This window comes from Bufo gargarizans, chromosome 7 (assembly GCF_014858855.1).
Source record: "Bufo gargarizans isolate SCDJY-AF-19 chromosome 7, ASM1485885v1, whole genome shotgun sequence".
Taxonomy (NCBI): Eukaryota; Metazoa; Chordata; class Amphibia; order Anura; family Bufonidae; genus Bufo; species Bufo gargarizans.
Genome location: NC_058086.1, coordinates 54,987,769 through 55,014,410, shown reverse-complemented (window position 1 = coordinate 55,014,410; position 26,642 = coordinate 54,987,769). Strand labels below are relative to the sequence as shown.

Below are 26,642 nucleotides of genomic sequence, written 5' to 3'. Positions count from 1 at the left end.
AGAGTGATGGCTACTGCCTCATACAGATTCATTGTTTCTGGGCTGCAGATCCCTGTTTACACAGGATCTGCTGTCCATAAATGATGATTTACCATATTTTTCGCCCCCATAAGACGCAGTGACAAAATGTCACTGCGTCTTAAAGGACGAATACTAATGAGCCGCTTACATTATGCAAGTGCTCGTTAGCAGCGGAGGACCAGGAAGCGTGAATGCAGCGCTCCCTGGGCTCTTTACTTACAGCTTCCTGGTCCTTTGGTGTCGGCTGTGCTGTGACTGCGCACAGCGGGAGGGCGCTCTGTGACCTCACGCTGTGCATGTCGGGTCACATCACAACTGACGGCAGGAAGAACACAGAGCGTTGAAGGTGAGGAGCGGTGGCGTCCATAGCAGGAGGGGTAAGTGTTTTTTTTATTTTTTTTATTTGTTGTGAGGCTGGGGGCTAATGGCATGGGGCATTAATCTGAGGTATGGGGGGTTAATCTGTGGCATGGGGTGCTGATCTGAGGCATGGGGGGCTGATCTGTGGCATGGGGGGCTGATCTGTGGCATGGGGGGCTGATCTGTGGCATGGGCGATAATCTGTGGCATGGGGGGATAATCTGTGGCATGGGGGGATAATCTGTGGCATGGGGGGGATAATCTGTGGCATGGGGGGATAATCTGTGGCATGGGGGGGATAATCTGTGGCATGGGGGGGGATGATCTGAGGCATTGAGGTCTGATCTGAGGCATTGAGGTCTGATCTGAGGCATTGAGGTCTGATCTGAGGTCTGATTGAGGGTCTTATCAACATTGGGGGTCTGATTGGGGCTGTGAGCTAAAGTCTGATTAACATTGGGGATCTGATTGGCGGTCAAAATAAAAAAAAATTCTAATTGTCCTCCTCTAAAGTGCGTCTTATGGGCCGGTGAATCTTATAGGGCTGGAGCGTCTTATAGGGCGAAAAATACGGTAGGTGATGTATTCATGAGATAAGTGTTTGGACGTTCCTAGGGTGATTGACGACACCTTTTACATTGACCTATTATCAGGAACAAGCATTTGTACAAATGTTTGTTCCCAATAATAGGACCAATAATCGTCCGGGGTAAATGAACAATAACAACTGACCCAAGGGAGAGTCATGAGAACCACCCCATATATGCACATCCAACAATACAAATTTATCAAAAGATATAAAGTTTATTAGACACACCAACAAATACAGTTTAAAAATTTGTATACAATTTAAAGCAGAGTGCGGTATACAATAGATATAACCGACACACACAGGTCCACTAAGTGCCACAATTAAGCATATATATTATAAACCAGCACGTAGATGTACAATATCGATCATAAGACAAATAAAAGATAAAGTGAGACCATGAGGAATACAAGCAAACCAGAAAAAGTCTGAAATACATGAAAGTCAAACCTAAATGAATCGCTGGTATAGTGGACCTGTAAGGATAAGAACGCACCCAACGCGTATCGCCGGAGCAATCCGGCTTCCTCAGGAGTAAAAGACCAAGTGTTGGGTTGTCAAGTTTATAAAGAGTAACTCATACGATTTACATACCAGCGATTCATTTAGGTTTGACTTTCATGTATTTCAGACTTTTTCTGTATTTGTTGGTGTGTCTAATAAACTTTATATCTTTTGACAAATAATGATGTTCAGTTATGCACTCAATACTTGGTCGGGAATCCTTTTGCAGAAATGACTGCTTCAATGCGGCGTGGCATGGAGGCAATCAGCCTGTGGCACTGCTGAGGTGTTATGGAGGCCCAGGATGCTTCCATAGCGGCCTTAAGCTCATCCAGAGTGTTGGGTCTTGCGTCTCTCAACTTTCTCTTCCCAATATCCCACAGATTCTCTATGGGGTTCAGGTCAGGAGAGTTGGCAGGCCAATTGAGCACAGTAATACCATGGTCAGTAAACCATTTACCAGTGGTTTTGGCGCTGTGAGCAGGTGCCAGGTCGTGCTGAAAAATGACATCTTCATCTCCAAAAAGCTTTTCAGCAGATGGAAGCATGAAGTGCTCCAAAATCTCCTGATAGCGGCTGCATTGACCCTGCCCTTGATAAAACACAGTGGACCAACACCAGCAGCTGACATGGCCCCCCAGACCATCACTGACTGTGGGTACTTGACACTGGACTTCAGACATTTTGGCATTTCCCTCTCCCCAGTCTTCCTCCAGACTCTGGCACCTTGATTTCCGAATGACATGCAACAGTCCAGTGCTGCTTCTCTGTAGCCCAGGTCAGGCGCTTCTGCCGCGGTTTCTGGTTCAAAAGTGGCTTGACCTGGGGCATGCGGCACCTGTAGCCCATTTCCTGCACACGCCTGTACACGGTGGCTCTGGATGTTTCTACTCCAGACTCAGTCCACTGCTTCCGCAGGTCCCCCAAGGTCTGTAAATTTGGATTGCTGGATGTGCATATATGGGGTGGTTCTCATGACTCTCCCTTGGGTCAGTTGTTATTGTTCTATGTTTTTTTACCACCCTTTGCACTCCATATTCTATTAGGTGTGCCCCCTTATTTGTGTATCAGTCCGGTGTAAATGCACTTTGAGCATCTTCCAGGCAACTCTATCTTCTGTGAGAACAAATGATGGGTCATGCTGAAATCCAACATGCCCGATCCTTTTTTCCCCACACATATCCCTTCGGAACAGAGTCGGTAACACTCAAAGAACTCAGTGGGTTCAGTCGACCATGCTCTATTGGATATGGGCACATGAGTTTACAGACTAAATATCTAGAAGAAATTGTGTGCTTCTCATGAAAATGAAACAATGCAGCCCCTTCATTTGGGATAGAGTGTTTTTTATTAGATTATTCTTGGTTAAATAGACAAGTTTCATTGATATCGAAAACAGGATTCTGCAGAAGACCATCTTGATTAAATGATTGCCATCCCCTTATCTGCTGTCAGGGCCTCAAGTCTCCTCTTTATCAATTGCTTTAGAGCAGGTTACAGCGGTGGAGACTCGTATATGAAAACTAGTGCAGACGAGAACTGGAGACAGCAACCCATATGATCACAGGTTACTTTTTCTGACTTGCTTAGAAATAAAAAACTGGAGCTGATTGTTTGCTATGGGCAACACTTCCCGTTCTTGCCTGCACTCACCTTCATACATGAGAGACTGGTCATTGTATGAAGTGGAAGAACTGCAAATAAAGTTGGGATACTGCAGATCAATATCAATCCCAAAAGCTCAACACCAATAATCTATGTAATCAAGAATGTTGTATTATAATAAGGCATGTTGTAATAAATAATAAATGATATTTTAAATAGTGCAAATTTCCTTTAAAAGGGATTCACTGGAAGTAAATATTAATAGCATAACCCAGTGATGGCTAACCTCCGGCACTCCAGCTGTGGTGAAACTACGACTCCCAGCATGCTCTATTCATTTCTATGGAGTTCTGAGAATAGCCAAGCAAGTGTGCATCTTGGGAGTTGTAGTTTTACCACAGCTGGAGTGCCGGAGGTTAGCCATCACAGGCATAACCCCATCCACGTGTGATCGGGAATGGTCCAATCAATGCAAAACAAGGAAGCCGTGACACACTGCGGACCAAATTTCTCTGCTGATCAATGGGAGTGCCAGCGTTAGGACCACTACCGATTCTAAATTATCCTACACAAAGAATGTATATTCCCGGAAAACCTAATCTGAAATAAATACCTCTGCCTGATAGATTAGAGCAAAAAAAATGTATAAAAAGAATAAATAACAAAAGAATGATCATTATTAGACCCCCAATCACCACACCATAACGTGAAAATCACAGCCACGTCTTCAGTTTTCATAAAAATAAAATTAGCTCATTCAGTAAATTATTATATAAAAGAATATAAAGCACAAGGAAAACCCAGAGCAGCTCATCGTCCGGTCCAGTACAGAGCTTTCCTCCACCAAATAAGCCTGAAGAATGGATGTGAACGGAGAGACTGTGATGACACCTGAAGATGAAAATATATATGGTCAGACAATTTTCTGAAAGATAGTCAATTTTATTCAATGTATTACCCTAGTTATTATACCTAGACATTACAAATTAATTATCTGCAGATCCTACCAAAAGTTTATGTCTATCCGTATGCCAGCTGTTGGTTGGCTTACAGAATTTTATGCCTGAATAGTGGCACAATATCAGGGCAAAATGTTGCGTCTTAGGACCATCTTCTGTACAGCAAAGGCACGCCCTCTTACTGGAAGGTCCCATCCCCTTTTCAATGAGCCCAAAAAATAAAAAAATAAATAAAATAAAAAAGTTGGAAAAACTCCACCACTTTTTAGATGGATTCTAGGCACAGACACATTAGTAAATCTGGGCTAATGTCTCACATTTATTCTGGTCATAAGCCACCGGTTGAGCACCTATTCCCACAACTTCCCCATAAATTTGCACACTAACAGGGGCCAAGCCTTCATGTTTATTTCAATATGGATAGAGGGATAAGTCGTTGGCATACTCCGATAGGTGGAAGACAGATGTACTGGACAAACCTTCTTGCTAAAGATCAAGGGTGCACCTAGCCTTTCTGCTGCCCGAGGCAAAAACTGAAAGGCACCCCAACCCCCCAATGCCAATTTCTTAACCTAACCCCTTCCCTCCAGCCTTACTGTTAAAGACATACTTGGAAAACATTACATACAGAGCTACACAACATACAGGGTAATGCAGCACCACATACTGTGCCCACTGTGCTCCCCAATAATCCCCCTTCTGCTGCTCCCATCTTGCCCCTATCTGGTGCTGCCTGAGGCAATCGCCTCACCTCGCCTCATTGGTGGTGCAACCCTGGCTAAGATACATTAGGTATGTTAGAAAGAAGTAACTACAGAATTGTAGTCTGTAACCATGGTGTCGCATAGGTTCTGTGGAGGAGCGGTATACAAAAAACGGTAGGAAATTTTTTAATTAAGAACATTTGCAAAGCTGCTTCCAAACATGCGCACTCTTTTGACGTCATTACAAAATTAGAGGACGAATGTTATTACCTCCCATTAGCGACTCTGTGGTGTCCTTTTGGTCACATTAATAATGGACGTTACAGCGTGTTGTGCATGGTCACTTTCTGGTTGATCGAAGAAATATTGCTGCAAAAAGAATTAACAAATATAAACATTATAAGATGTATGTGATATCCCGTCACAAACTTTACTTTCAGGCGGACGGATTCCATGTTCGTGATTCCGGAGGGGCCGAGACGAGGACTGGCAACATCAAAGACTTCCATTTCCAGATGGATACGTTTGGCCATTGTGGAAGCGTACCGCGTTAAGGACCGGGTCCCGCCCTTCCAGGTGACTGCTCTTTTGGCTCGGGCAGTGGGGACCTCTTGGGCGATGCATCACGGGGCTTCGGCACTTCAGGTGTGCAAGGCGGCTACCTGGTCTTCTTTGCACACTTTTGCTAAGTTTTACAGGGTGCACAGCTTTGCATCTTCTGACGCTTCTTTGGGGCCTAGAGTTTTGCAAACAGCAGATCTCTGATTGGCAGGGGGATTGCTCTGGAACAACCTATGGTCAATGCCTGTGTGCCCCAATGAGACGGATGAGAAAACTAGATTTTTGAATTCACCGTAAAATCTGTTTCTCTTCCGTTCATTGGGGGACACAGCTTCCACACAGTTTTTTGTTTATGGGCCTGTGTGGTTCTGGGTTTGCACATAATGTGATTTTCTTATGTCTGGCTTCTCCTACTGCTTTTGCACTAACTGATTTAGCTTAGTCCTTGCAGCAAGGATATAGCTGAAGGGAAGGAGCTCACACCTTTGTGCTTAGTGTCCGCCTCATAGCGGCAACAGCTATACCCATGGTCAAGCCTATGACAAGGCGTTCTCTTTAGGACAGGGACCTACACTAAATACTACCTCCGCTGGTGCCATACTGGCCTCCCTTAAATTCAGGGAATGCAGGTTTTACATGCATGCTGAGCCCACTCTGTTTTTTACCTCTCCTGGTGCCAAATGGCCTCCAATGATGCAGGGAGAGCAGGCTACAGCTTAAGGGTCCATTCACATGACCGTATGAATGGTCCAGATCCGTTCCGCATAGCGGACCCATTCATTTTCAATGGGGCCGGAAAAGATGTGGACAGCCCACAGTGTGCTGTCCGCATCCGAATTTCCGGCCCTAGGCTCAGCAAAAAAAAATAGAGCATGTCCTATTCTTGTCCGGATCCAGTTGTATTATTTAACATACCCAAGACGGATCCGTCATGAACTCCATTGAAAGTCAATGGAGGATGGATCAGTTTTCTATTTGTGTCAAATAGTGTCAGAGAAATGGATCCGTCCCCATTGACTTGCATTGTGGATCATGCCGGATCGGTTTTGCGCCGCATCCCAGGACGGAAAGCAAATTGCAGCCTGCTGCGGTTTGCTCTCCGGTATGAGAATGGAACGGAATGCATTTTGGAGCCTTCCGTTCTGTTCAGTTACGTTTTGTCCCCATTGACAATGAATGGGGACAAAACGGAAGCGTTTTTCTTCCGGTATTGAGACCCTATGATGGATCTCAATACCGGAAAATATTAACGCTAGAGTGAAAGTAGCCTTAGGGCCAGTTCACATGACTAATTTTGAAAAACATGCTTAAAAATCAGTTTTTTTTTAACCAATGGGCATTTTTCGAAGCAGAGCAGCGCCAAAAAAGTGCACCAAAAACGCATGGACCTACAAGGAGCTATGTGTCCCATTCATTTCAATGAGAGATTAAGCACAGATTCCCTCCACTTACAGCAGTACAGATCTCAGCTTCCTGTGCAACTTTATTACATCAATCTGGAATTTTCTGCATTGTCTTACCCCACAACCAACTGACAGCAGCACATGAAGCAGCATGATGGCCGCAAGCGTGGAGATGGCGATTTTTCGATTATCTTCACGTACAGCCGGCCAGAATGTCAGCATTAAAACAGCCCCAGACAGACACATGGCTAAAGACATGAGAACCCAGCGGAGAATCTCAGAATGGACAATCCACAGTATCTATACAAAATGAAGACATAACCAATAGCCAATCAGAAAATAGAAGATCTGACAGTACGTCTTGAAGCACACCATTTCTTGTGTCTTTTACTTTGGCATCGTATCCTAATTTTTTGTATGCATTTGACTTTTAGGGTGACTGCACATGCTGCAGAATTGCAATTTTCAGCACAATACAGAGTTTCTAAACTTGAAGATTTTAATTGTTTGCAGATTTGTTGCAAATTTTCACTACAGATTTCAACCAATGCAAACACAGGGTGAAATCTGCACCAAAAATCATATGAAAATATGCATGTAATACACGTATTTTGTTGCAGATTTGTGGATTTGCTGGAAAATCAGCAATGGAAAGTCTGCAGAGTGTAGAGAGGTAACAGGATGATTGTGGCTTTGGCTGTACTATGAGGGTAGCCCTGTAACACTTGCTCCCTATGTAAGGGCACTTTCACACTAGTGTTTTTCTTTTCAGGCACCGAGTTCCGTCAAAAGGGCTCAATGCCGGAAAAGAACTGATCAGGCATAGCCCCATGCATTCTGAATGGAGAGCAATCCGTTCAGGATGCATCAGGATGTCTTCAGTTCAGTCATTTTGACTGATCAGGCAAAAGATAAAAGCCGCAGCATGCTACGGTTTTATCTCCGGCCCAAAAAACTGAAGACTTGCCTGAATAACGGATCTGGCATTTTTTTCCATAGGAATGTATTAGGGCATTCAAAATACCGGAATGCTGGATTCATCCTTCCGAAAAAGGTAAAAAAAGTGAAAAAAATAAATGCCGGATCCGTTTTGCCGGATGACACCGGAAAGACGGAGCCGGCATTTCAATGCATTTTTCTGACTGATCAGTCTTACTAATGCCATCAGTTGGCATACGTTTTGCCAGATCCGGCAGGCAGTTCCGGCTACTGAACTTCTTGCCGGATCACTCTGCCGCAAGTGTGAAAGTAGCCTAAGGAGATAACCTCTGCATATATCAGATCCTCATCTTTAACCCAACGCTATTCACTTTAATTAAAGAAGGCACAGTCACCGATGAATTGGTTAGCCTGTTTTGGTACAGCATGTTCAACTCTTGAGTTCACTCACCGACGTGGGAATGTAGATGAAGAGGGAGTAGCCATAGACGCACACGATCTCCATGAAGGAGTAGGACACCATGCTCATTACTTTACTGTGTCGCCAAGATAGGAAACCCCAAAGAGCCAATGGCACCAACCAGGCATAGGCATAGATGGTAGTGGCAGCAATGGATACTGTGAGAATAAAATGAAAAAAAACAAGGTTGGCAACAGGGAAGTCGTTCCTGACTAACGCTGGTTACACAATATACATCCTGATAGGAAAATTAACTGACTAGTGTGGCAGTCTGAAAGGGCCTCTGTCAGCAGTTTTGTACCTATGACACTGGCTGACCTGTTACATGTGCGCTTGGCAGCTGAAGGCATCTGTGTTGGTTTCCATGTACATATGTGCCCGCATTGCTGAGAAATATATGCAAATGAGTCTCTAGGAGCAACGGGGGCGTTACCATTACACCTAGAGGCTCTGCATTAATCTGATTGACAGGACCAGGCAGTGTAAACATGATCAGGCCGGGCCCTGACTTCTCCTAAGCGCCATGTGCTTCAGTAACCAGCACAGTACAGGAAAGAGTAGAGAAGAGAGCTTCTGGTGAGCATCCTTCCAGTACTGTGCCTGTGCTGGACACTGACGCACACAGCCTGCCTGGCCTGTGAATTAAAGTGCAGAGGGTGTAGCAGCTGCAGAGAGAGCAGAGCCTCCAGGTGTAATGGTAACGCCCCCGTTGCTCCTAGAGGCTCATTTGCATATATAACAATTTCATTTTTCTCAGCAATGGGGTCACATATGAACATGGGACCAACACAGATGTCTTCAGCTGCCAAGCGCACATGTAACAGGTCGGGAGTTGGACTTCAACCAATCTGATACTGATGGCCTATCCTAAAGATAGGTCATGAAAATTAAAATCTTGGGCAACTCCTTTGTGATGTAGACATTTTCTCCTAAGCACAGACTGACACCAGATCTGCTGGTTAGTGTTGGGTGTAACAAGCAAGGCCCTTGTTACATGAAACAGTGCTCCACCAGATGCCAGATACTCCCCAGCTGTACAATTACTCATTATGCAAGACTTCTTCTTATGAATAAAGCCATAGAAAACAATTTAAAAAAAGATGAACCTCACGTGGACAACCTATAATTAACAGCGATGGTCATTTCAGGCTGAGGATAGTGGGAGGGAAACCTCTCCAACAACGTGCCAAAATAATCAGTAATTATAGACAAGCCTATTTTTATTCCTGGTAATGATGATCTTCAATCTTCTTAATAAGATGAGGATTTCTTGATTGAATCTGTCCGTTTTGCCCATCCCATTTTTACACTCTTTTCTTCAACCCATTATAATATAATTGCTTATTCTTATATATTTGAACACTACAATAAGTCCAAAATAAGACTCATTTGGTCCACTGAGCTTCAAGTGATTTAATAATCAAGAATCCACTTATAGTATACATAAGTACAGTATTCTTGAAGGGAACGTCTCATTAAAGACAACTTCTTACCAAGTACCCTGCTAGGGGATATGGATGTCATAGAGAGGAGTTCTCCTGCTAGAGACCCACAGGAATCCCAAGAATGGGGGTCCCCAAGTTCGCTGAGGTCCGAGAAGTTGGAGCTCCTTGCAATCTGATATTTATCACCTTTCCTATGGACAGGTGGTAAATACATGGATGATTCAGAGATCCAGCATACATGCTAATAGGCATCTGACTTGTTATATCATTTACAGTATATATGGGTCACACACTATATACTCCATGTGCTAAGAGCAGTCAACCTGCCACATTATGGGAGCTCCAAATTTCCCCCTTGACTCCATCATCAGCCGACTGCACATGACATTCAGCAAGGGTGAGCAGAAATACACATTTACAGCTTGGTTACACAAGCCTATTTGTGATCGGTGTAAGGCTACTTTCACACTTGCGTTTTTGCCTGATCCGGCAGGGCTCAGCAAAAACGCTTCCGTTACTGATAATACAACCATCTGCATCCGTTATGAATGGATCTGGTTGTATTATCTTTTAACATAGCCAAGACGGATGCGTTATGGACTCCATTGAAAGTCAGTGGGGGACGGATCCGTTTTCTATTGTGTCAGAGAAAACGGATCTGTCCCCATTGACTTGTGTTGTGGGTCATGCCGGACCCCTTTTGCTCCGCATCCCATGACGGAAAGAAAACCGCCGCTTGCTGTGGTCTGCTCTCCGGTATGAGAACGCAACCAAACGGAATGCATTCTGGTGCACTCCGTTCTGTTCAGTTTTTTTCCCCATTGACAATGAATGGGGACAAAACGGAAGCGTTTTTATCCGGTATTGAGATCCTCTGCCGGATCTCAATACCGGAAAATGTAAATGCGGGTGTGAAAGTAGCCTTAGCTGCCTATAGTTTTGCCCCCAAAAAAAAATTGGATCCCAGAGGAGGAAAAAGGAAAATCTTTTCCATACTAAAGGTTTTCTTATTTCAATCTGTTGACACTTGCGCAGAGGAATTATGACCCAGGAGTATTGCTGTGGGTACATGCCGCCTGCCATCTGATAACAGCACGGAAATCCAGACAAGATCTGGCAGGCGAGCCACAGGTGTAGGACATATCGCTATTTAAAGGGGCATTACAGCCAATAATATGATATACAGTTAAATAAGGGGGTGTCCGACTGCTGGGCCTTTATCAGCTGTCCAACCGGAGCTAAGAGGAGTTTACATAGAGCAGCACCCCCCACAATCTAGCATTTATCCAGCCATGCACTGCTATATTTAGTCCCTAGTACACCAGGCTGGAGAATTGATCTTATTAGCTGTACATTTGTGTAAATGACCCCCTACACGTTCTTACAAAACGGCAAAATTATGAATTTTCATTCTAATATTTCTTTTACGTTAAATGGGTTGTCTTAAAAAAAAAACACAACACCTTTTGAAAGTACTGCCGTTTCACCCCCATCCATGGTCACGTGACCGCTGCAGCCCCTTTAATACCTTACAATGCCAACCTTTTAAGTTTTGAGGTCCAGCTGGCTGTCAGTGATCTGAAACTCACCTTTTCTAAACTCTGGCACATAGTGGTACTGAGGTTCTCCCCTGTGCAGTAAGAAATTGGAAAAATTCCCACTGATTGTGATGGTGAAGATCAGTGTGGCACAAATCCAGATAGGACCTTGTAAAGAAAGAAATTAAAATAATTGGATGCATAATGCTCATGTTATGTGATCTTAAAGAGAACCTGTCACCACAAAATGCAATGCAGCAGGTTCTAGAGCAGGAGGAGCGGAGCCGATTGATATATAGTTTTGTGGGAAAAGAATCAGTATAACTTGTAATTTATATCTCTGCTTTTTTTTTTTTACTTAGGACCAGCCTGTGTACAGCTATCTCTGTATACACACTTAAGCCTACCGTATATTACACCTGCCGATTTTTTGGCAGATGATCGCTAACAAGCGATCATCTTGCATTGTAATACTGCCGCCATTATGGGAGCCCTAAATCTTTAAAAAAAAATTTAAAATTATCGTTGACGCCGGCAAACCACTATACAGCATGGGAATGAGCGATGACATAGTGATCACTCCTCCCCATGCTGCGGAGGAGATCACTGCATGTAAGAGCAGCGGTCTCCTCCGCTAGCGAGCAGGCGATTGCTGGGAGGGAGTGTTTCCCTCTGGGATATTGTATGCCACATTGGGCTGTCTAATACAGGCTTTACACAGAGAATGCTACCAATCACTGATTACACCTAGGCACAGCTCAGTCCCTTTGAAGTGAACGGGGCTGAGCTGCGATACCAAGTGCAGCCACTATACAATGTACGGCGCTGTGCTTGGTGAGCAGAGGGAAGGCTTCAGCGCTACTGCGAGCACCGCTGCCTTCTCAGCTGATCGGCGGGGATCTCGGGTGTTGGATCCCCACCAATCAGATAAGACCTATCCAGAGGATATCAGTAAAAAAAACACTTGGAAAACCCCTTTAAGGCTGGCTTTAAAAAGTAATATCAAATTGCAATGACTGTCCTCTACTATAAACAGGCAGCAGGGGGTGGGCTGTACAGTTCATCAATCCCGAGTATGGAGGTGCTGGGGACCATTTTCAAAACCTGCACTTACTGAGGAGCACCTTGTTAATCAGTGGTTCATCTGTAATTATTCTCTCCTCATACATAATGCAGTATTCAAGTGAAACGCCAATACCGGGAAAAGCTGCCCGCCACTATGAGTCACTGAGCCTGTGTACACAACAAATCACTGAAGGCTATGACAAAATAATAAGTTAATGAAGAAGAACTGTAATTATTTATACATGTATTTAAAGTGTAACTGCCGTTTCATTTTTTATTCCATAATGGTATAGTACACCCTGCTGTATAAGTGCTTTTGTGATTTAAAATTTGATCATTTTCAGTTTTACCTGCTAATAACTCCCACAGATGCATGCTACTTTCCTACTCAGCAGCTCTCATCTCACAGCGTTGCCATGTGCAGTCCGTCTTCTCAGAATTATAACAAGAGACGGACGAGCTCTGGGTCGAGGAGCTCAGCCCTGACAGTCTGGACCTGGGCTGAGGCAGATGGTGATATCTTCACAATGGTAGCAGCAAATATGCAACTAGTTTGGTTTGAAAGCTGACAGTCCAGGCTTTCGTACAAAACCAGAATGACAGCTCTACTCCAAGCAACAGAGGAGAAATCACTGTTAGAAACAGAGTCGGGAATAATCGCGGGTAAAATCTGCTTTTACTTTCAGCTTCATTCACAGCATCCCGATTTCTATCATTGATATCTTCCTCTGTACTGAACAGATTTAGGGCTGTTTCACACGAGCGGATGCCGTGCGTGGCATCCGCTCCGTGTAAGAGTGCCAAAACCTTATGCAGACTGCAGAGGCACGGAGCATTAACATGACTGATAATGCTCCGTGCCTCTCTGTGAAACAGCCTCTCTCTTTCCGCTCGTGTGAAACAGCCCTTATGTCATTCAGGTATTGTCTGAAAGCTTGGAATGTCAGCTTTCAGACAATACAAAGCCCATATTACCCTAGCTCGGGAATCCTCAAACTGTGGCCCTCCAGCTGTTGCAAAACTACAACTCCCAGCATGCCTGAACAGCCTACAGGTATCAGCCTACAGCAGGGCATTATGGGAGTTGTATTTTTTCAACAGCTGGAAGGCCGCAGTTTGAGGATGCCTGCCCTAGCTGGTACCAAACCAGGGATATAAGCAGCTAAAGCAGCCCCCCCCCCACCCCCCCATGTCAGTCTGGGAGAGAATGAGGGACAGCTGGCTATTAAGAGGTTAAAAGAAATGCTTACTGATTTAAATGTAAAGGGCTTGTCTCTGGTTAGCTGTATGTGAGGATACACACTGCTCTGGGTACTGTGGGAAGTTATCTGCATTCTGATTGGTACTGCTAGTTCATGTGAGGAGAGCAAGGGCTTATGGGAAGTGAGGGAAATACAGGATGGCCTCAAGGAAGGGCAAAGATCATCACAGGAAGAGCAGCAGAGGCCATCTTAGGAAGTTGCTGAAACTAGAGGCACAGAGTTGCTAAGGGCTGAATACAGACATCAGAAAGGTAAAATTAGCTGAAAAAGGCAGCTTCATGAATATCTTCTCTTCAGCATCACATATATTAGGAAGTTCATTTTTGGTAGTGAAATGGCAGTTACACTTTAACGTGTAAAATGGAGTGGAACTGAGATCCCTAACACTTACCATAAAGGTCTGGGTTACTTCTTACATACAACCGTACAAAGTTCCTTCCAGGGATTGGTAAAACAGAACCTTTTATCCTGTGAAGAACCTGTTATGACAAATAGATTGGGTAATCAGAGCCATGAACGCAATAACATTTCACGGCAACCAGTGGAAACCAGTACTCACCTGGTACGTGTCAACATCAAAGAACGTCTGGTAGTACTCAAATGTCCAGAAAGGAGCGGTCTTCTTTTGTCCTGCAAGCAGCTGTACGACACAAAACACATCGGATGTACACTATGAGGCGTTACACAACCATTTTTTGCACTTATTTAACTCCTTAGGGGCCCTTTACACTGGCTGAGAATCCGGTAATTGGATAGTTGGTGTAGGCACCTAAATTGTTGTTTGCCAGCAGAAGATCGTGCCATCTAAACACGCTCTGCAGCCGGCAAACAATGATTCTGTATGGGGACGAGCGACAGCATCACTACTCCCCATACTGTGGAGGAGAACGCTGAATGTAAATGTGGCGGTCTCCTTCACTGAGGAGCAGGCGACTGCTGGGAAGGAACGCTTCCTTCCCAACAATCGCCTGCTGAATTGTCCCGTCTAAAGGTACCTTTACATAGCTACTTTATACATACTTGCTTGGAGGAGGGCGAGCTCCTTCTACTATTTGTATATAGGTTTTCCCAACGCCCACTATTTCCATCTTCAAATGGGGGTCCTCCATTCATTTCGATGGGGCCGCTGAAAATAGCCGAGAGCTGGCTCGGCTATTTCCATCTGCCCCATAGAAACGAACAGGAGTAGGGGGCGCTTGCGTGGTGCGCTCCCATTCACTTGTATGGGAAGCAGTGCTTGGTGGTGGACAGACCCCGGGAAACCCGGGGTCCTCCAGCCACGGCTCTCCCCGCTCCGTTCTTCTTGTAGGTGCAGGTCCCAGAGGTGGGACCCGCACCTATCAGACAATCCTATCAATATGCCCCCATTGTATGTGATGGGAATACCCCTTTAAATTCAGGCCAGGGGTGGTCTGGAAGATCGGCCCTCGATCAATCTCGAGCACAAGTAGTTCCCACTTATAATTGAGAAAGCGCTAATAAATTAACATAATTTACAAATTCTATAACATACTGTACATCGGAAATGTCTGATAGATGAGGGTCCCACATCTGAAACCTCCGCCTGTCAGGAGAACAGGGAACTTGTGTTCTCTATACCGCAATCGGTGGCTGTCCCGGGAGTCAGACCCCCTCCAATCTGATATTGATGACCTGCCCTGAGGATAAGTCATCAATATACTAGCACTACACCTTTACATTGTAACTGTCACCTGAGGAAACCTTTGACATGACATGACGTGACAATTCAGAAGTTTTAATTTGTGGGGGTTCAGGAGCTGTGACCCCCACTGATTGCTAAAGTGAAGGGTAGATGAGCTCAGCGGGGTGTGACGCACCTTTGGTTCTGAGCATTTTAGCAATGAGTGGGGTTCTAAGCATCTGAACCCTCACAGATCAAAACTTCTGACATGTCAAATGTTTTAAGAAATGACAGTTACATGAAAGAGGTATTCCAGCCATAGACATGTAGCTTGTATCCCATTTCTCTTCCCCTTTTCATCCACTGACAACCACAACAATAGGTAAAAATTAAAGCCAGGGACCAGGTTGGGACCTAGGCTTGCTCTTTCTTGTGGAGAAAGAAGATCTTAGCTACTAAAACTGTGCCTAAGCTTTTATAAGGGGCTGTGCCAAATATACAAGCTATCCCCTATTACCAGAATAGGAGATAACCAACTGATCAGTGGGGGTTTGATCGCTGGGTCCCCCATCGATCCTGAGAATGGTGGTCCCATGTTCCTGCCCTGACGGAGCAGCAGACCACGCATGCCTCCTGCCAGTTCATTCATTCTCTAAGGGACAGCTTGAAATCCTGCCACTCCATGCTGTGGATGGAGGATAACTAAGTGATTAGTGGGGGCTCAACCGCTGGGGCCCCCAACGATCCCAAGAATGGGGTCCCATGTTCCCGTTCTGAATGAAGAGCAGACCACGCATGCCTCCTGCCATTTCATTCATTCTCTAAGGGACAGACTGAAATCCTGCCACTCCATGTTGTGGATGGAGAATAACTTTCCTTCTTGGCACAACCCCTTTAAAGGGGTTCTCCGGGCTTTTAATATTGATGATCTATCCTCTGGATAGGTTGTCAATGTCAACTCCCGGCACCTCCGCAGATCATCTGTATCAGTGCACACGTGCCGTCTCCTTTTTCTCTTCCTGCTCATCGCTGCTGTCTATGGAAGTCCATAGACCGCAGCAGCGGGCAGGATGAGAGAAAGGAGACGGCACGTGCACACTGCGCACCGTCTCCTCATACAGCTGATCGGTGGGGGTGCCGGGTGTCGGACCCCAGCCGATCTGATATTGATGACCTACCCTGAGGATAGATCATCAATATTAAAAGCCCGGAGAACCCCTTTAATGTCCCTTTACTTCCAACACTCAGTTGACATATTGAGCTATAATCTGGCAGTACACTGGAAGGCTTAGGCTGGACATAGACATGAGATACCCGTTGTCTGGCCAACATCTATGTTGCACGATCCCGCCATGCAGAAGCACGTTTGGCTGAGCATGCACGTGTTCTGAATAGGGAAAGGGGACAAAGCTGCTGTCAGACACCTCTGTTGGCGGCTTACCAATCGAAGAACAACAGGATCAGGCATGCTGAAATCAAACAGCCGAACCTTATCACCCCCCAACATCAGCCGTCTAGGGAGGGACAGGAGGCTCTCATACACATTGCAGGGTCAGACAGCCCTGCCGAAATCACCAGGTTCGGACGACTTACGTCTAATTGTATGGTCAGCTTTAGCATGATACAGGTCAACTGGCCAGTATTCAGCTCTTTTGGGTTCAGGCTACTTTCTGTCATTACCTCTGTCTTATCAGAATCGTCATTGCCTAGCAGGTCGTCTTCTTCTTCTCTCGATCTGTGCCCTTGCTGGATACCCGCAGTCTCATCTGGGTCACCAATACTGACAGTAGTGGCATCCGGGTTTGCAGCTAGTAGATTAGTAGCATCATCAAATTCTTAAAATAAACAGCAGAAGCACAAATCAAAACCCGATGAATATGCAGGATAGAAGACCTGTGACTGACCTCTGGCAGACATCTTTGAAGGCTTCTGTCACACCTCATGTTCTCCATGGGCAGCACACGCACCCATTGATTTTAATGTATTTATTCACACATCAGTGATTCCCCGCTGACCGTGGATCAGTGGAAAAACCATGGAGACATGCAACACTTTGGTGCATGATGCGGACCAAATAAGACCATTGAAGTCTAAGGGTCTGTAAAAAGCCACTGACAAAACATGGATGTCATCTGTGTTTTGCCACTGACTTTCAAGGACCATTGCTAGGAGATGCGTGGGGAAACTAATTTTCAGCCTAGCAGTGTCCATGAACCACAGGTGACACATGGAGAGCGAAAAAATGGTCACAGATGAACCACTGACCATCTTGTCACAGATGTCATCATGGACACAGACGTGTGAAAGAAGCCTAAGGCCGCTTTCACACAGTCAAGAGTTTGGTCAGTGTTTAATCTGTGATTTCCATCAGTGATTGTGAGCCACAACCAGGAGTAAAGCCTACACAGACATAGGCCTCATTAACACGTCAGTGTTCGTCAGCGATTTCCATCAGTGATTTGTAGCCAAAACCAGGTGCGGCTCTAAACACAGAACAGGTGCAGATCTGTCCCTTATCTCTGTGAAGGCGTCACGCCTGGATTTGGCTCATAATCACTACTGGAAATCACTGAGCAAAACACTGACTGTGTGAATAAATGGTGTATTACGCAGCCCGATACCGCTACTGATTGTCGGGAGGGAAGCGTTCCCTCCTGGGAGTTGGCAGATAGCTAGCAGAGGACACCGCTGCCATTACATGCAGCCATGTCCTCCGCAACATGGGGAGGAGCGATCACTAGGCCATCGCTCGTCCCCATCCAGGTGTGCCGGAGGCAGATCGCTATAAGGGTCCATTCACACGTCCGCAATTTCGTTCCGCATTTTGCAGAACAGAATTGCGGACTCATTCATTTCTATGGGGCCGCACGATGTGCGGCCCGGCTCCGGAAATGCGGACCCGCACTTCCGGGTTCGCATTTCTGTTCCCGAAAAAAATAGAACATGCCCTATTCTTGTCCGCAATTGCGGAGAAGAATAGGCTTATTCAATTAGTGTCGGCAATGTGCGGGCCGCAAAATGCGGAACGCACATTGCCGCTGTCCGTGTTTTGCGGATCCACGGATCAGAGAAACACGTTACGGAAGTGTGAATGGAGCCTTAGACAAAGCAAGAGCTGGACTGCCCGAGGAACGAGCTAGTTCATTGGACATTTAGAGGTAGTATTAGACTGCCAGGTGATTGTTAACGAGTGCTCATAGGAACGCTCGTTAGCAGTTATCAGACAGAAAATGTGGCGGTCTGATATACCCTTAGGCCGCTTTCAGACGAGCGAGTAAGGCTACTTTCACACTAGCGTTTATCTTTTCCGGTATTTAGATCCGTCATAGGATCTCAATACCAGAGAAAAACGCTTCCGTTTTGTCCCCATTCATTGTCAATGTGGACAAAACGTAACTGAACAGAACGCAAGGCTCCAAAATGCACTCCGTTCTGTTTGGTTGCGTTCTCATACCGGAGAGAAAACTGCAACAAGCGTTTTCTCTGACACAATAGAAAACGGATTCGTCCCCTATTGACTTTTAATGGCGTTCATGACAGATCCGTCTTGGCTATGTTACAGATAATACAAACGGATCCATTAATAATGGTTGTATTATCGGTAACAGAAGCGTTTTTGCTGAGCCCTGCCGGATCCAGCAAAAACGCAAGTGTGAAAGGAGCCTAAGGGTCCATTCACACGTCCGCAAAATGGGTGCGCATCCGTTCTGCAATTTTGCGGAACGGGTGCAGCCCCATTCATTTTCAATGGGGCCGGAATGTGCTGTCCGCATCCGCAATTACGGATCCGCACTTCCGCATCCGTGCCTCCGTTTCTGCAGAAAAATAGAACAGGTCCTATTCTTATCCGCAATTGCGGACAAGTTTAGGCATTTTCTATTATAGTGCCGGCGATGTGCAGTCCTGCAAATTGCGGAATGCACATTGCCAGTGTCTGTGTTTTGCGGATCCGCAGAACACTTACGGACATGTGAATGGACCCTAATACTCACGCTCTGAGTCTGGAGTGTACAAGACAGCTCCGGTCCTGAACTTCCAGCACTCCCGGGGTCGCATAGCATTTTACTGATTTATGATGCTATGTAACCCTTAGAGGTCTGGAATGTGCTGGATAACACTGAAAGCGTTATGTATAAAAGGTATAGCTGTTTGGCTTGTATTTGTAGCAATCAGTGTCAAATGAGTCCGATATTCAACTGCTTTATTAATCAGATTTTTCTAAAAAAAAATACATTTATATGTGGAAAATATAAAATCGAATTCTGCTCAAGGTGTAGAGCAGATATTACAGCTGTTGCCCCACGGTTGATGCTGTTTCTACAGCAGATTCCTATTTCAGCCCAATTAAAGGGCATCTGTCAGCAGTTTTGTACCTCTGACACTGGCTGACCTGTTACATGTGCACTTGGCAGCTGAAGGCATCTGTGTTGGCCCCATGTTCATGATGGAATATATGCAAATGAGCCTCTAGGAGCAACAGGGGCGTTACCATTCACTGGCGGATCATGGGGGGGGGGGGGCAACAGATCAAATGCGCCCCCTTCCCCTCGAGAATATAGTGAGAGAGAGGGCTTCCGATCGCCCTACTTCCCCTTTCCTAAACCAGTGCTGGCTGCCGCGCCACTACAAGCAGAGTAGCAGGGGAAGGAAGAAGACTAGGGACAAGAAGGTTACAAACTGCCGCGGGACCTGAAGAGACCGCCCACAGCCGCGGCGCGGGGAGGAGACAGAGCGCTTCTTCTGCTCACACACAGTGTCGGGAGCCTGCGTGAGCGCCTGCAGCAGGGTGTGTGAGTCTGCGCACGCTGACACAAGAGACCGGCCACAGCCGCGGTGCCGGAGGAGACAGAGCGTTTCTGCCTGCAGCCGGCGTGTGATGCGAGCGCCTGCAGCCAGCACGGCAGGGTGTGTGAGTCAGAGACTAAGCTAAGAGATAATAGTACAGCTATGGAATGACAAACATTTTGTGACCCTCTTGGAATGATCATTTTCCACTGAAGAACCAGACCTGCTTTTAGTGGCTAGCGGTAAGACTTACTGACTGATCATCCTGCGGGCAGCGTTAGGTAAAACTCACAAACCCCGTGACCAATGGACAAAGAAACATCACCAGTTTCTAATATTTAGGGCTAAAAAAAATAAAAGTCTTACTGCTAGCCACTAAAAAAGGCAGGTCTGTTTCTTCAGTGGTACAAGGGACCTGTAAGGAGTATAATTCTGCGCCCTGCTAGGGGGTCTCCTCTAACAGGCCATTTAATGAGGTCCTAAAGCTATAGCATAATACTGTGATTCAGGAACCATTACATCTGTACTCTGCGGTAAGGTGTGGGGTCCTGTGCTGTCTCTGCGGTGCGGGGGGAGTGCTGCCATCTCTCTGCTCAGTGCAGAGTGTGATCAGACTGGCCCTGCCTCATACAGTATATACTGTCCACCTCTCCACCGCCTCATACAGTATATACTGTCCACCTCTCCACCGCCTCATACAGTATATACTGTCCACCTCTCCACCGCCTCATACAGTATATACTGTCCACCTCACCTCTCCACCGCCTCATACAGTATATACTGTCCACCTCTCCACCGCCTCATACAGTATATACTGTCCACCTCTCCACCGCCTCATACAGTATATACTGTCCACCTCTCCACCGCCTCATACAGTATATACTGTCCACCTCACCTCTCCACCGCCTCATACAGTATATACTGTCCACCTCTCCACCGCCTCATACAGTATATACTGTCCACCTCTCCTCTCCATTGCCTCATACAGTATATACTGTCCACCTCACCTCTCCGCTGCCTCATACAGTATATACTGTCCACCTCTCCTCTCCGCTGCCTGATACAGTATATACGGTCCACCTCTCCTCTCTGCTGCCTCATACAGTATATACTGTCCACCTCTCCTCTCCGCTGCCTGATACAGTATATACTGTCCACCTCATCTCCGCTGCCTCATACAGTATGTACTGTCCACCTCTCCACTGCCTCATACAGTATATACTGTCCACCTCATCTCCGCTGCCTCATACAGTATGTACTGTCCACCTCTCCACTGCCTCATACAGTATATACTGTCTACCTCACCTCGCCGCTGCCTGATACAGTATATACTGTCCACCTCATCTCCGCTGCCTCATACAGTATATACTGTCCACCTCACCTCTCCACTGCCTCATACAGTATATACTGTCCACCTCTCCTCTCCGCTGCCTGATACAGTATATACTGTCCACCTCATCTCCGCTGCCTCATACAGTATATACTGTCCACCTCACCTCGCCGCTGCCTGATACAGTATGTACTGTCCACCTCACCTCGCCGCTGCCTGATACAGTATGTACTGTCCACTTCATCTCCGCTGCCTCATACAGTATATACTGTCCACCTCATCTCCGCTGCCTCATACAGTATATACTGTCCACCTCATCTCCGCTGCCTCATACAGTATATACTGTCCACCTCATCTCCGCTGCCTCATACAGTATATACTGTCCACCTCACCTCGCCGCTGCCTGATACAGTATGTACTGTCCACCTCACCTCGCCGCTGCCTGATACAGTATGTACTGTCCACTTCATCTCCGCTGCCTCATACAGTATATACTGTCCACCTCATCTCCGCTGCCTCATACAGTATATACTGTCCACCTCATCTCCGCTGCCTCATACAGTATATACTGTCCACCTCATCTCCGCTGCCTCATACAGTGTATACTGTCCACCTCATCTCCGCTGCCTCATACAGTATATACTGTCCACCTCTCCTCTCCCTCATACAGTATATACTGTCCACCTCATCTCCGCTGCCTCATACAGTATATACTGTCCACCTCATCTCCGCTGCCTCATACAGTATATACTGTCCACCTCATCTCCGCTGCCTCATACAGTATATACTGTCCACCTCATCTCCGCTGCCTTATACAGTATATACTGTCCACCTCATCTCCGCTGCCTCATACAGTATATACTGTCCACCTCATCTCCGCTGCCTCATACAGTATATACTGTCCACCTCTCATCTCCGCTGCCTCATACAGTATATACTGTCCACCTCTCCTCTCCCTCATACAGTATATACTGTCCACCTCATCTCCGCTGCCTCATACAGTATATACTGTCCACCTCATCTCCGCTGCCTCATACAGTATATACTGTCCACCTCATCTCCGCTGCCTCATACAGTATATACTGTCCACCTCATCTCCGCTGCCTCATACAGTATATACTGTCCACCTCTCCTCTCCCTCATACAGTATATACTGTCCACCTCATCTCCGCTGCCTCATACAGTATATACTGTCCACCTCATCTCCGCTGCCTCATACAGTATATACTGTCCACCTCATCTCCGCTGCCTCATACAGTATATACTGTCCACCTCTCTTTTTAAATAAAGTTAGAGCTGTACGATAGGTTGAATAAAATAGTCTGTTCTATAAGCACCACATTATTTTCTGTCCGCCGCCACAAAACAATCTGGAAGTGCCCCTCCCGAGACCAGGCTCTGGATCCGCCACTGGTAGAATTACACCTAGAGGCTCTTCTCTGTGTGCAACTGCTGCGTCCTCTGCACTTCGATTGACAGGACAGCAGGTAAAACCATCATCACACCTGGTCCTGTCAATCAAAGTGAAGACAGGGCAGCAGTTGCAGAGAGAGCAGATCCTCTAGGTGTAATGGTAACGCCCCCGTTGCTCCTAGAGGCTCATTTGCATATATTATAACATCATTTTTCTCAGCAGTGCGGGCACATATGAACATGGGACCAACACAGATGCCTTCAGCTGCCAAGTGCACATGTAACAGGTCAGCCGGTGTCATAGGTGCAAAACTGCTGACAGATAAATAGTATTGAATACGTTTCCTGGGCTAATTTCTTATGCTTTTTCATGGAAAAAGTATTTTTATACATTCCTGGGAAATGTAGTTTTACCTTGAAACTTAAGGTCATTTCTGGCCTCCATTCATTCACTTTGTTAGTATCACGTTGACCCTGCAATAAGCAAGACAAGAAGTTATTATTCACATTCGGTCACCTCTCATTGCTGTCCTCTCCTGTGCAGTTTTTCTTCCGCTTTGATGGTCAGTCTTTTCTACTCCTCAGGAACCACTGTCCAATATCAAGTATCAAGAAGATCCTGTGCCCGCTCCGTGAGTCCTTCAAAGGGAATTACAGGATACACCTGTCACAATGCCTTGCAGGACTAGCTCAGATAGGCACTAGGAGGGCATTCTGCTGTGTGTGTGTGGGGGGGGGGCACCAAAAGGGCATTCTGGTGTGTGTGTGGGGAGCACTAGGAGGGCATTCTGCTGTGTGTGGGGGGGCACTAAGAGGGCATTCTGCTGTGTGTGGGGGGCACTAAGAGGGCATTCTGCTGTGTGTGGGGGGCACTAGGGGGGCATTCTGCTGTGTGTGGGGGCACTAAGAGGGCATTCTGCTGTGTGTGACGGCAATAAAAGGGCATTCTGCTGTGTATGAGGGCAAAAAGAGGGCATTCTGCTGTGTGTGAGGGCACTAAGGGGGCATTCTGCTGTGTATGAGGGCACTAAGGGGGCATTCTGCTGTGTATGTGGGCACTAAGGGGGCATTCTGCTGTGTATGAGGGCACTAAGGGGGCATTCTGCTGTGTATGAGGGCACTAAGGGGGCATTCTGCTGTGTATAAGGGCACTAAGGGGGCATTCTGCTGTGTATAAGGGTACTAAGGGGGCATTCTGCTGTGTATGAGGGCACTAAGGGAGCATTCTGCTGTGTGTGAGGGCACTAAGGGGGCATTCTGCTATGCGTGAGGACACTGAGAGGGCATTCAGCTGTGTGTGGGGGGCACTAAGAGGGAATTCAGCTGTGTATGAGGCCACTAAGGGGGCATTCTGCTGTGTATGAGGGCACTAAGGGGGCATTCTGTTGTGTATGAGGGCACTACAAGGGCATTCTGCTGTGTGAGTGGGGGCACTAAGAGGGCATTCTGCTGTGTGTGTGTGGGGGCACTAGGAGGGCATGCTGCTGTGTGTGTGTGGGGGCACTAGGAGGGCATTCTGCTGTGTGTGTGTGGGGGCACTAGGAGGGCATGCTGCTGTGTGTGTGTGGGGGCACTAGGAGGGCATTCTGCTGTGTGTGTGTGGGGGCACTAGGAGGGCATGCTGCTGTGTGTGTGTGGGGGCACTAGGAGGGCATTCTGCTGTGTGTGTGTGGGGGCACTAGGAGGGCATTCTGCTGTGTGTGTGTGGGGGCACTAGGAGGGCATTCTGCTGTGTGTGGGGGGGGGCACTAAGAGGGCATTCTGCTGTGTGTGTGGGGGCACTAAGAGGGCATTCTGCTGTGTGTGGGGGGGCACTAGGAGGGCATTCTGCTGTGTGTGTGTGTGGGGGCACTAGGAGGGCATTCTGCTGTGTGTGTGGGGGGCACTAGGAGGGCATTCTGCTGTGTGTGGGGGGGCACTAGGAGGGCATTCTGCTGTGTGTGTGGGGGACACTAGGAGGGCATTCTGCTGTGTGTGTGGGGGGGCACTAGGAGGGCATTCTGCTGTGTGTGGGGGCACTAAGGGGGCATTCTGCTGTGTGTGGGGGCACTAAGGGGGCATTCTGCTGTGTGTGGGGGCACTAAGGGGGCATTCTGCTGTGTGTGGGGGCACTAAGGGGGCATTCTGCCGTGCGTGAGGACACTAAGAGGGCATTCAGCTGTGCGTGGGGGCACTAAGGGGGCATTCTGCTGTGTGTGGGGGGCACTAAGAAGGTATTTGGCTATGTGTGGTGGGCACACAGGGGACTGGGCGTAAATACACGGGCAGTGGGTGGGGTTAGAGGCGTGGTTTAGGGTAAAAATAAATAAAAAAATGTTGGAAGATATTATGCATCTCTATAGTTGTCAGGAAACTACAATACCCAGCATTCCTTGACAGTCACAATCTCTTAGAGCATGCTGGGACTTGTAGTTTGCACACGTAGCAGGCTCTTGCTGCACGGTACAGACATAACCCGCTCACAGCCCACGGCCATTACTGAGTGTGCCCGGCGACTCGGCGTTCAGTCGGGCGAGGACTTATCCGCAGCCAGAGACACCTGCGGCGCCCACAACACAGGACAGAGCTAAACCGGCACCGGTCACATACAGAGGAATACATAGTATAAGCCACTTACACAGCCAGATCACGTGACGATGCTTTTGTTGCCGGAAGTTAGGGAGCGATTAGACACGTGGACGCCGCAGAGCCAATCAGATCAAAGGTTAGGATGCCGCGCCCCCCGGACGTGAGAAAAGCCCTGAAGAAGCCGGATCCCAGTCACGTGACCTTCACCTGAGGGAACAAGTGCCCCTCACGTAGGAGATGCACTACAAGTCCCAGCGTTTCTGCAGAATTAGAACTGATATATTATCGTGCTAAACAATAAATAAATAAATAAACGTCCAAATGATGTGTTCTCATAGAAAAATTCCCCAATGTGTCAACACACATCGGACATACGTTTTTTGGAAGAAACACAATGGAGGTCTATGGGAGAAAAAAAAACATCAGACCCAAAGCATGCTTAAAATAAATGTAAAAAAAATTAACACACCTCAAGGATAAAAAATCACCAACACGGAAAAAAAAAAATTCCTTATAGCCGTTCTAATCGTCATCTGGAACTGGCGTTTTTAGCTAAAAAAAAAAACACACTAGAACCCCCTTAAAAAAATGTCCGAAACATCAGCCTAAGGCCTCTTTCACACGGGCGTCGCGTGTGAGGGCCGGATAGGATGCGGGTGCGTTGTGGGAAAATGTGCGATTTTGCCTGTGAGTGGGGTGAGTTTTATATGCGATTGCGTTGCGTTCTTCAGCTTTTTCCGCGCAAATGCAATGCATTTTGCACGCGTGTGAGAAAAAACGGAATTTGGTACCCAGGCTCAAACCCGGACTTCTTCACAGAAGTTCGGGTTTAGGTTAGGTGTTCTGTATATTTTATTATTTTCCCTTATAACATGGTTATAAAAGAAAATAATAGCATTCTGAATACAGAATGCTAAGTAAATTAGGGATAGAGGGGTTAAAAAATATATATATTAAACTCACCTCATCCACTTGTTCTCACAGCCCAACTTCTCTTCTTTCTTCATCTTTGATGACTTGGGAGAAAAAGACCATGGTGATGGACCATGTGATGAGCGCAGTGAAGGCACCAAAGGTCCTTTTCTCCCAGGTTCTCAAAGAAGAAGAAAGAAGACAAGTCGGGCTGCGAGAACAAGTGGATGAGGTGAGTTTAATTTAAATTTTTTTAAACCCCTCCAGCGCTATTGTACTATGCATTCTGTATTCAGAATGCTATTATTTTCCCTTATAACCATGTTATAAGGGAAAATAATAACGATCGGTTCCCCATCCCGATAGTCTCCTAGCAACCGTGCGTGAAAATCGTACCGCATCCGCACTTGCTTGCGGATCTTGCGATTTTCACGCATCCCCATTCACTTCTGTGGGGCCTGCGTTGCGTGAAAAGTGCACAATATAGAGCATGCTGCAATTTTCACGCAACGCACAAGTGATGCATGAAAATCACCGCTCATCTGCGGTCCGGATTCAGTGCCGGTGCAATGCGTTC

At 46.7% G+C, this 26,642-nt stretch overlaps 1 protein-coding gene across 2 annotated transcripts; it reads right to left on the bottom strand.

The window, feature by feature from the left end:
* Window positions 1-2,784: 2,784 nt before the first annotated feature.
* YIPF1 (Yip1 domain family member 1) lies at window positions 2,785-25,337 on the bottom strand. Of its 2 annotated transcripts, XR_006390814.1 has the most exons (11): window positions 25,203-25,337; window positions 23,000-23,059; window positions 16,738-16,892; window positions 13,975-14,055; window positions 13,807-13,894; window positions 11,140-11,256; window positions 8,097-8,263; window positions 6,824-7,006; window positions 5,013-5,111; window positions 3,516-3,970; window positions 2,785-3,365 (listed from the first exon to the last, which is right to left on the bottom strand). XR_006390814.1 is itself a non-coding variant. In XM_044300435.1 (10 exons), the coding sequence occupies exons 2-9, from the start codon at window positions 23,028-23,030 to the stop codon at window positions 5,019-5,021; spliced, it is 915 nt and encodes a 304-aa protein (XP_044156370.1). In that variant the 5' UTR covers window positions 23,031-23,059; window positions 25,203-25,337; the 3' UTR covers window positions 2,785-3,970; window positions 5,013-5,018. The 2 variants fall into 2 exon arrangements, 1 of the variants encoding a protein (XP_044156370.1); XM_044300435.1 differs by having other exon boundaries at window positions 2,785-3,970.
* Window positions 25,338-26,642: the final 1,305 nt, after the last annotated feature.

Coding starts and splice junctions, on each gene's coding strand:
- YIPF1 (XM_044300435.1), bottom strand. CDS start 23,030: ATGGAGGCCAGAAATGACCTTAAGTTTCAAG. Junction 14,056..16,737: donor ACGATTCTGATAAGACAGAG/GTAATGACAGAA, acceptor TGTGTCGTACAG/CTGCTTGCAGGACAAAAGAA. Junction 5,112..6,823: donor TGCTGTCAGTTGGTTGTGGG/GTAAGACAATGC, acceptor TTCTTTTTGCAG/CAATATTTCTTCGATCAACC.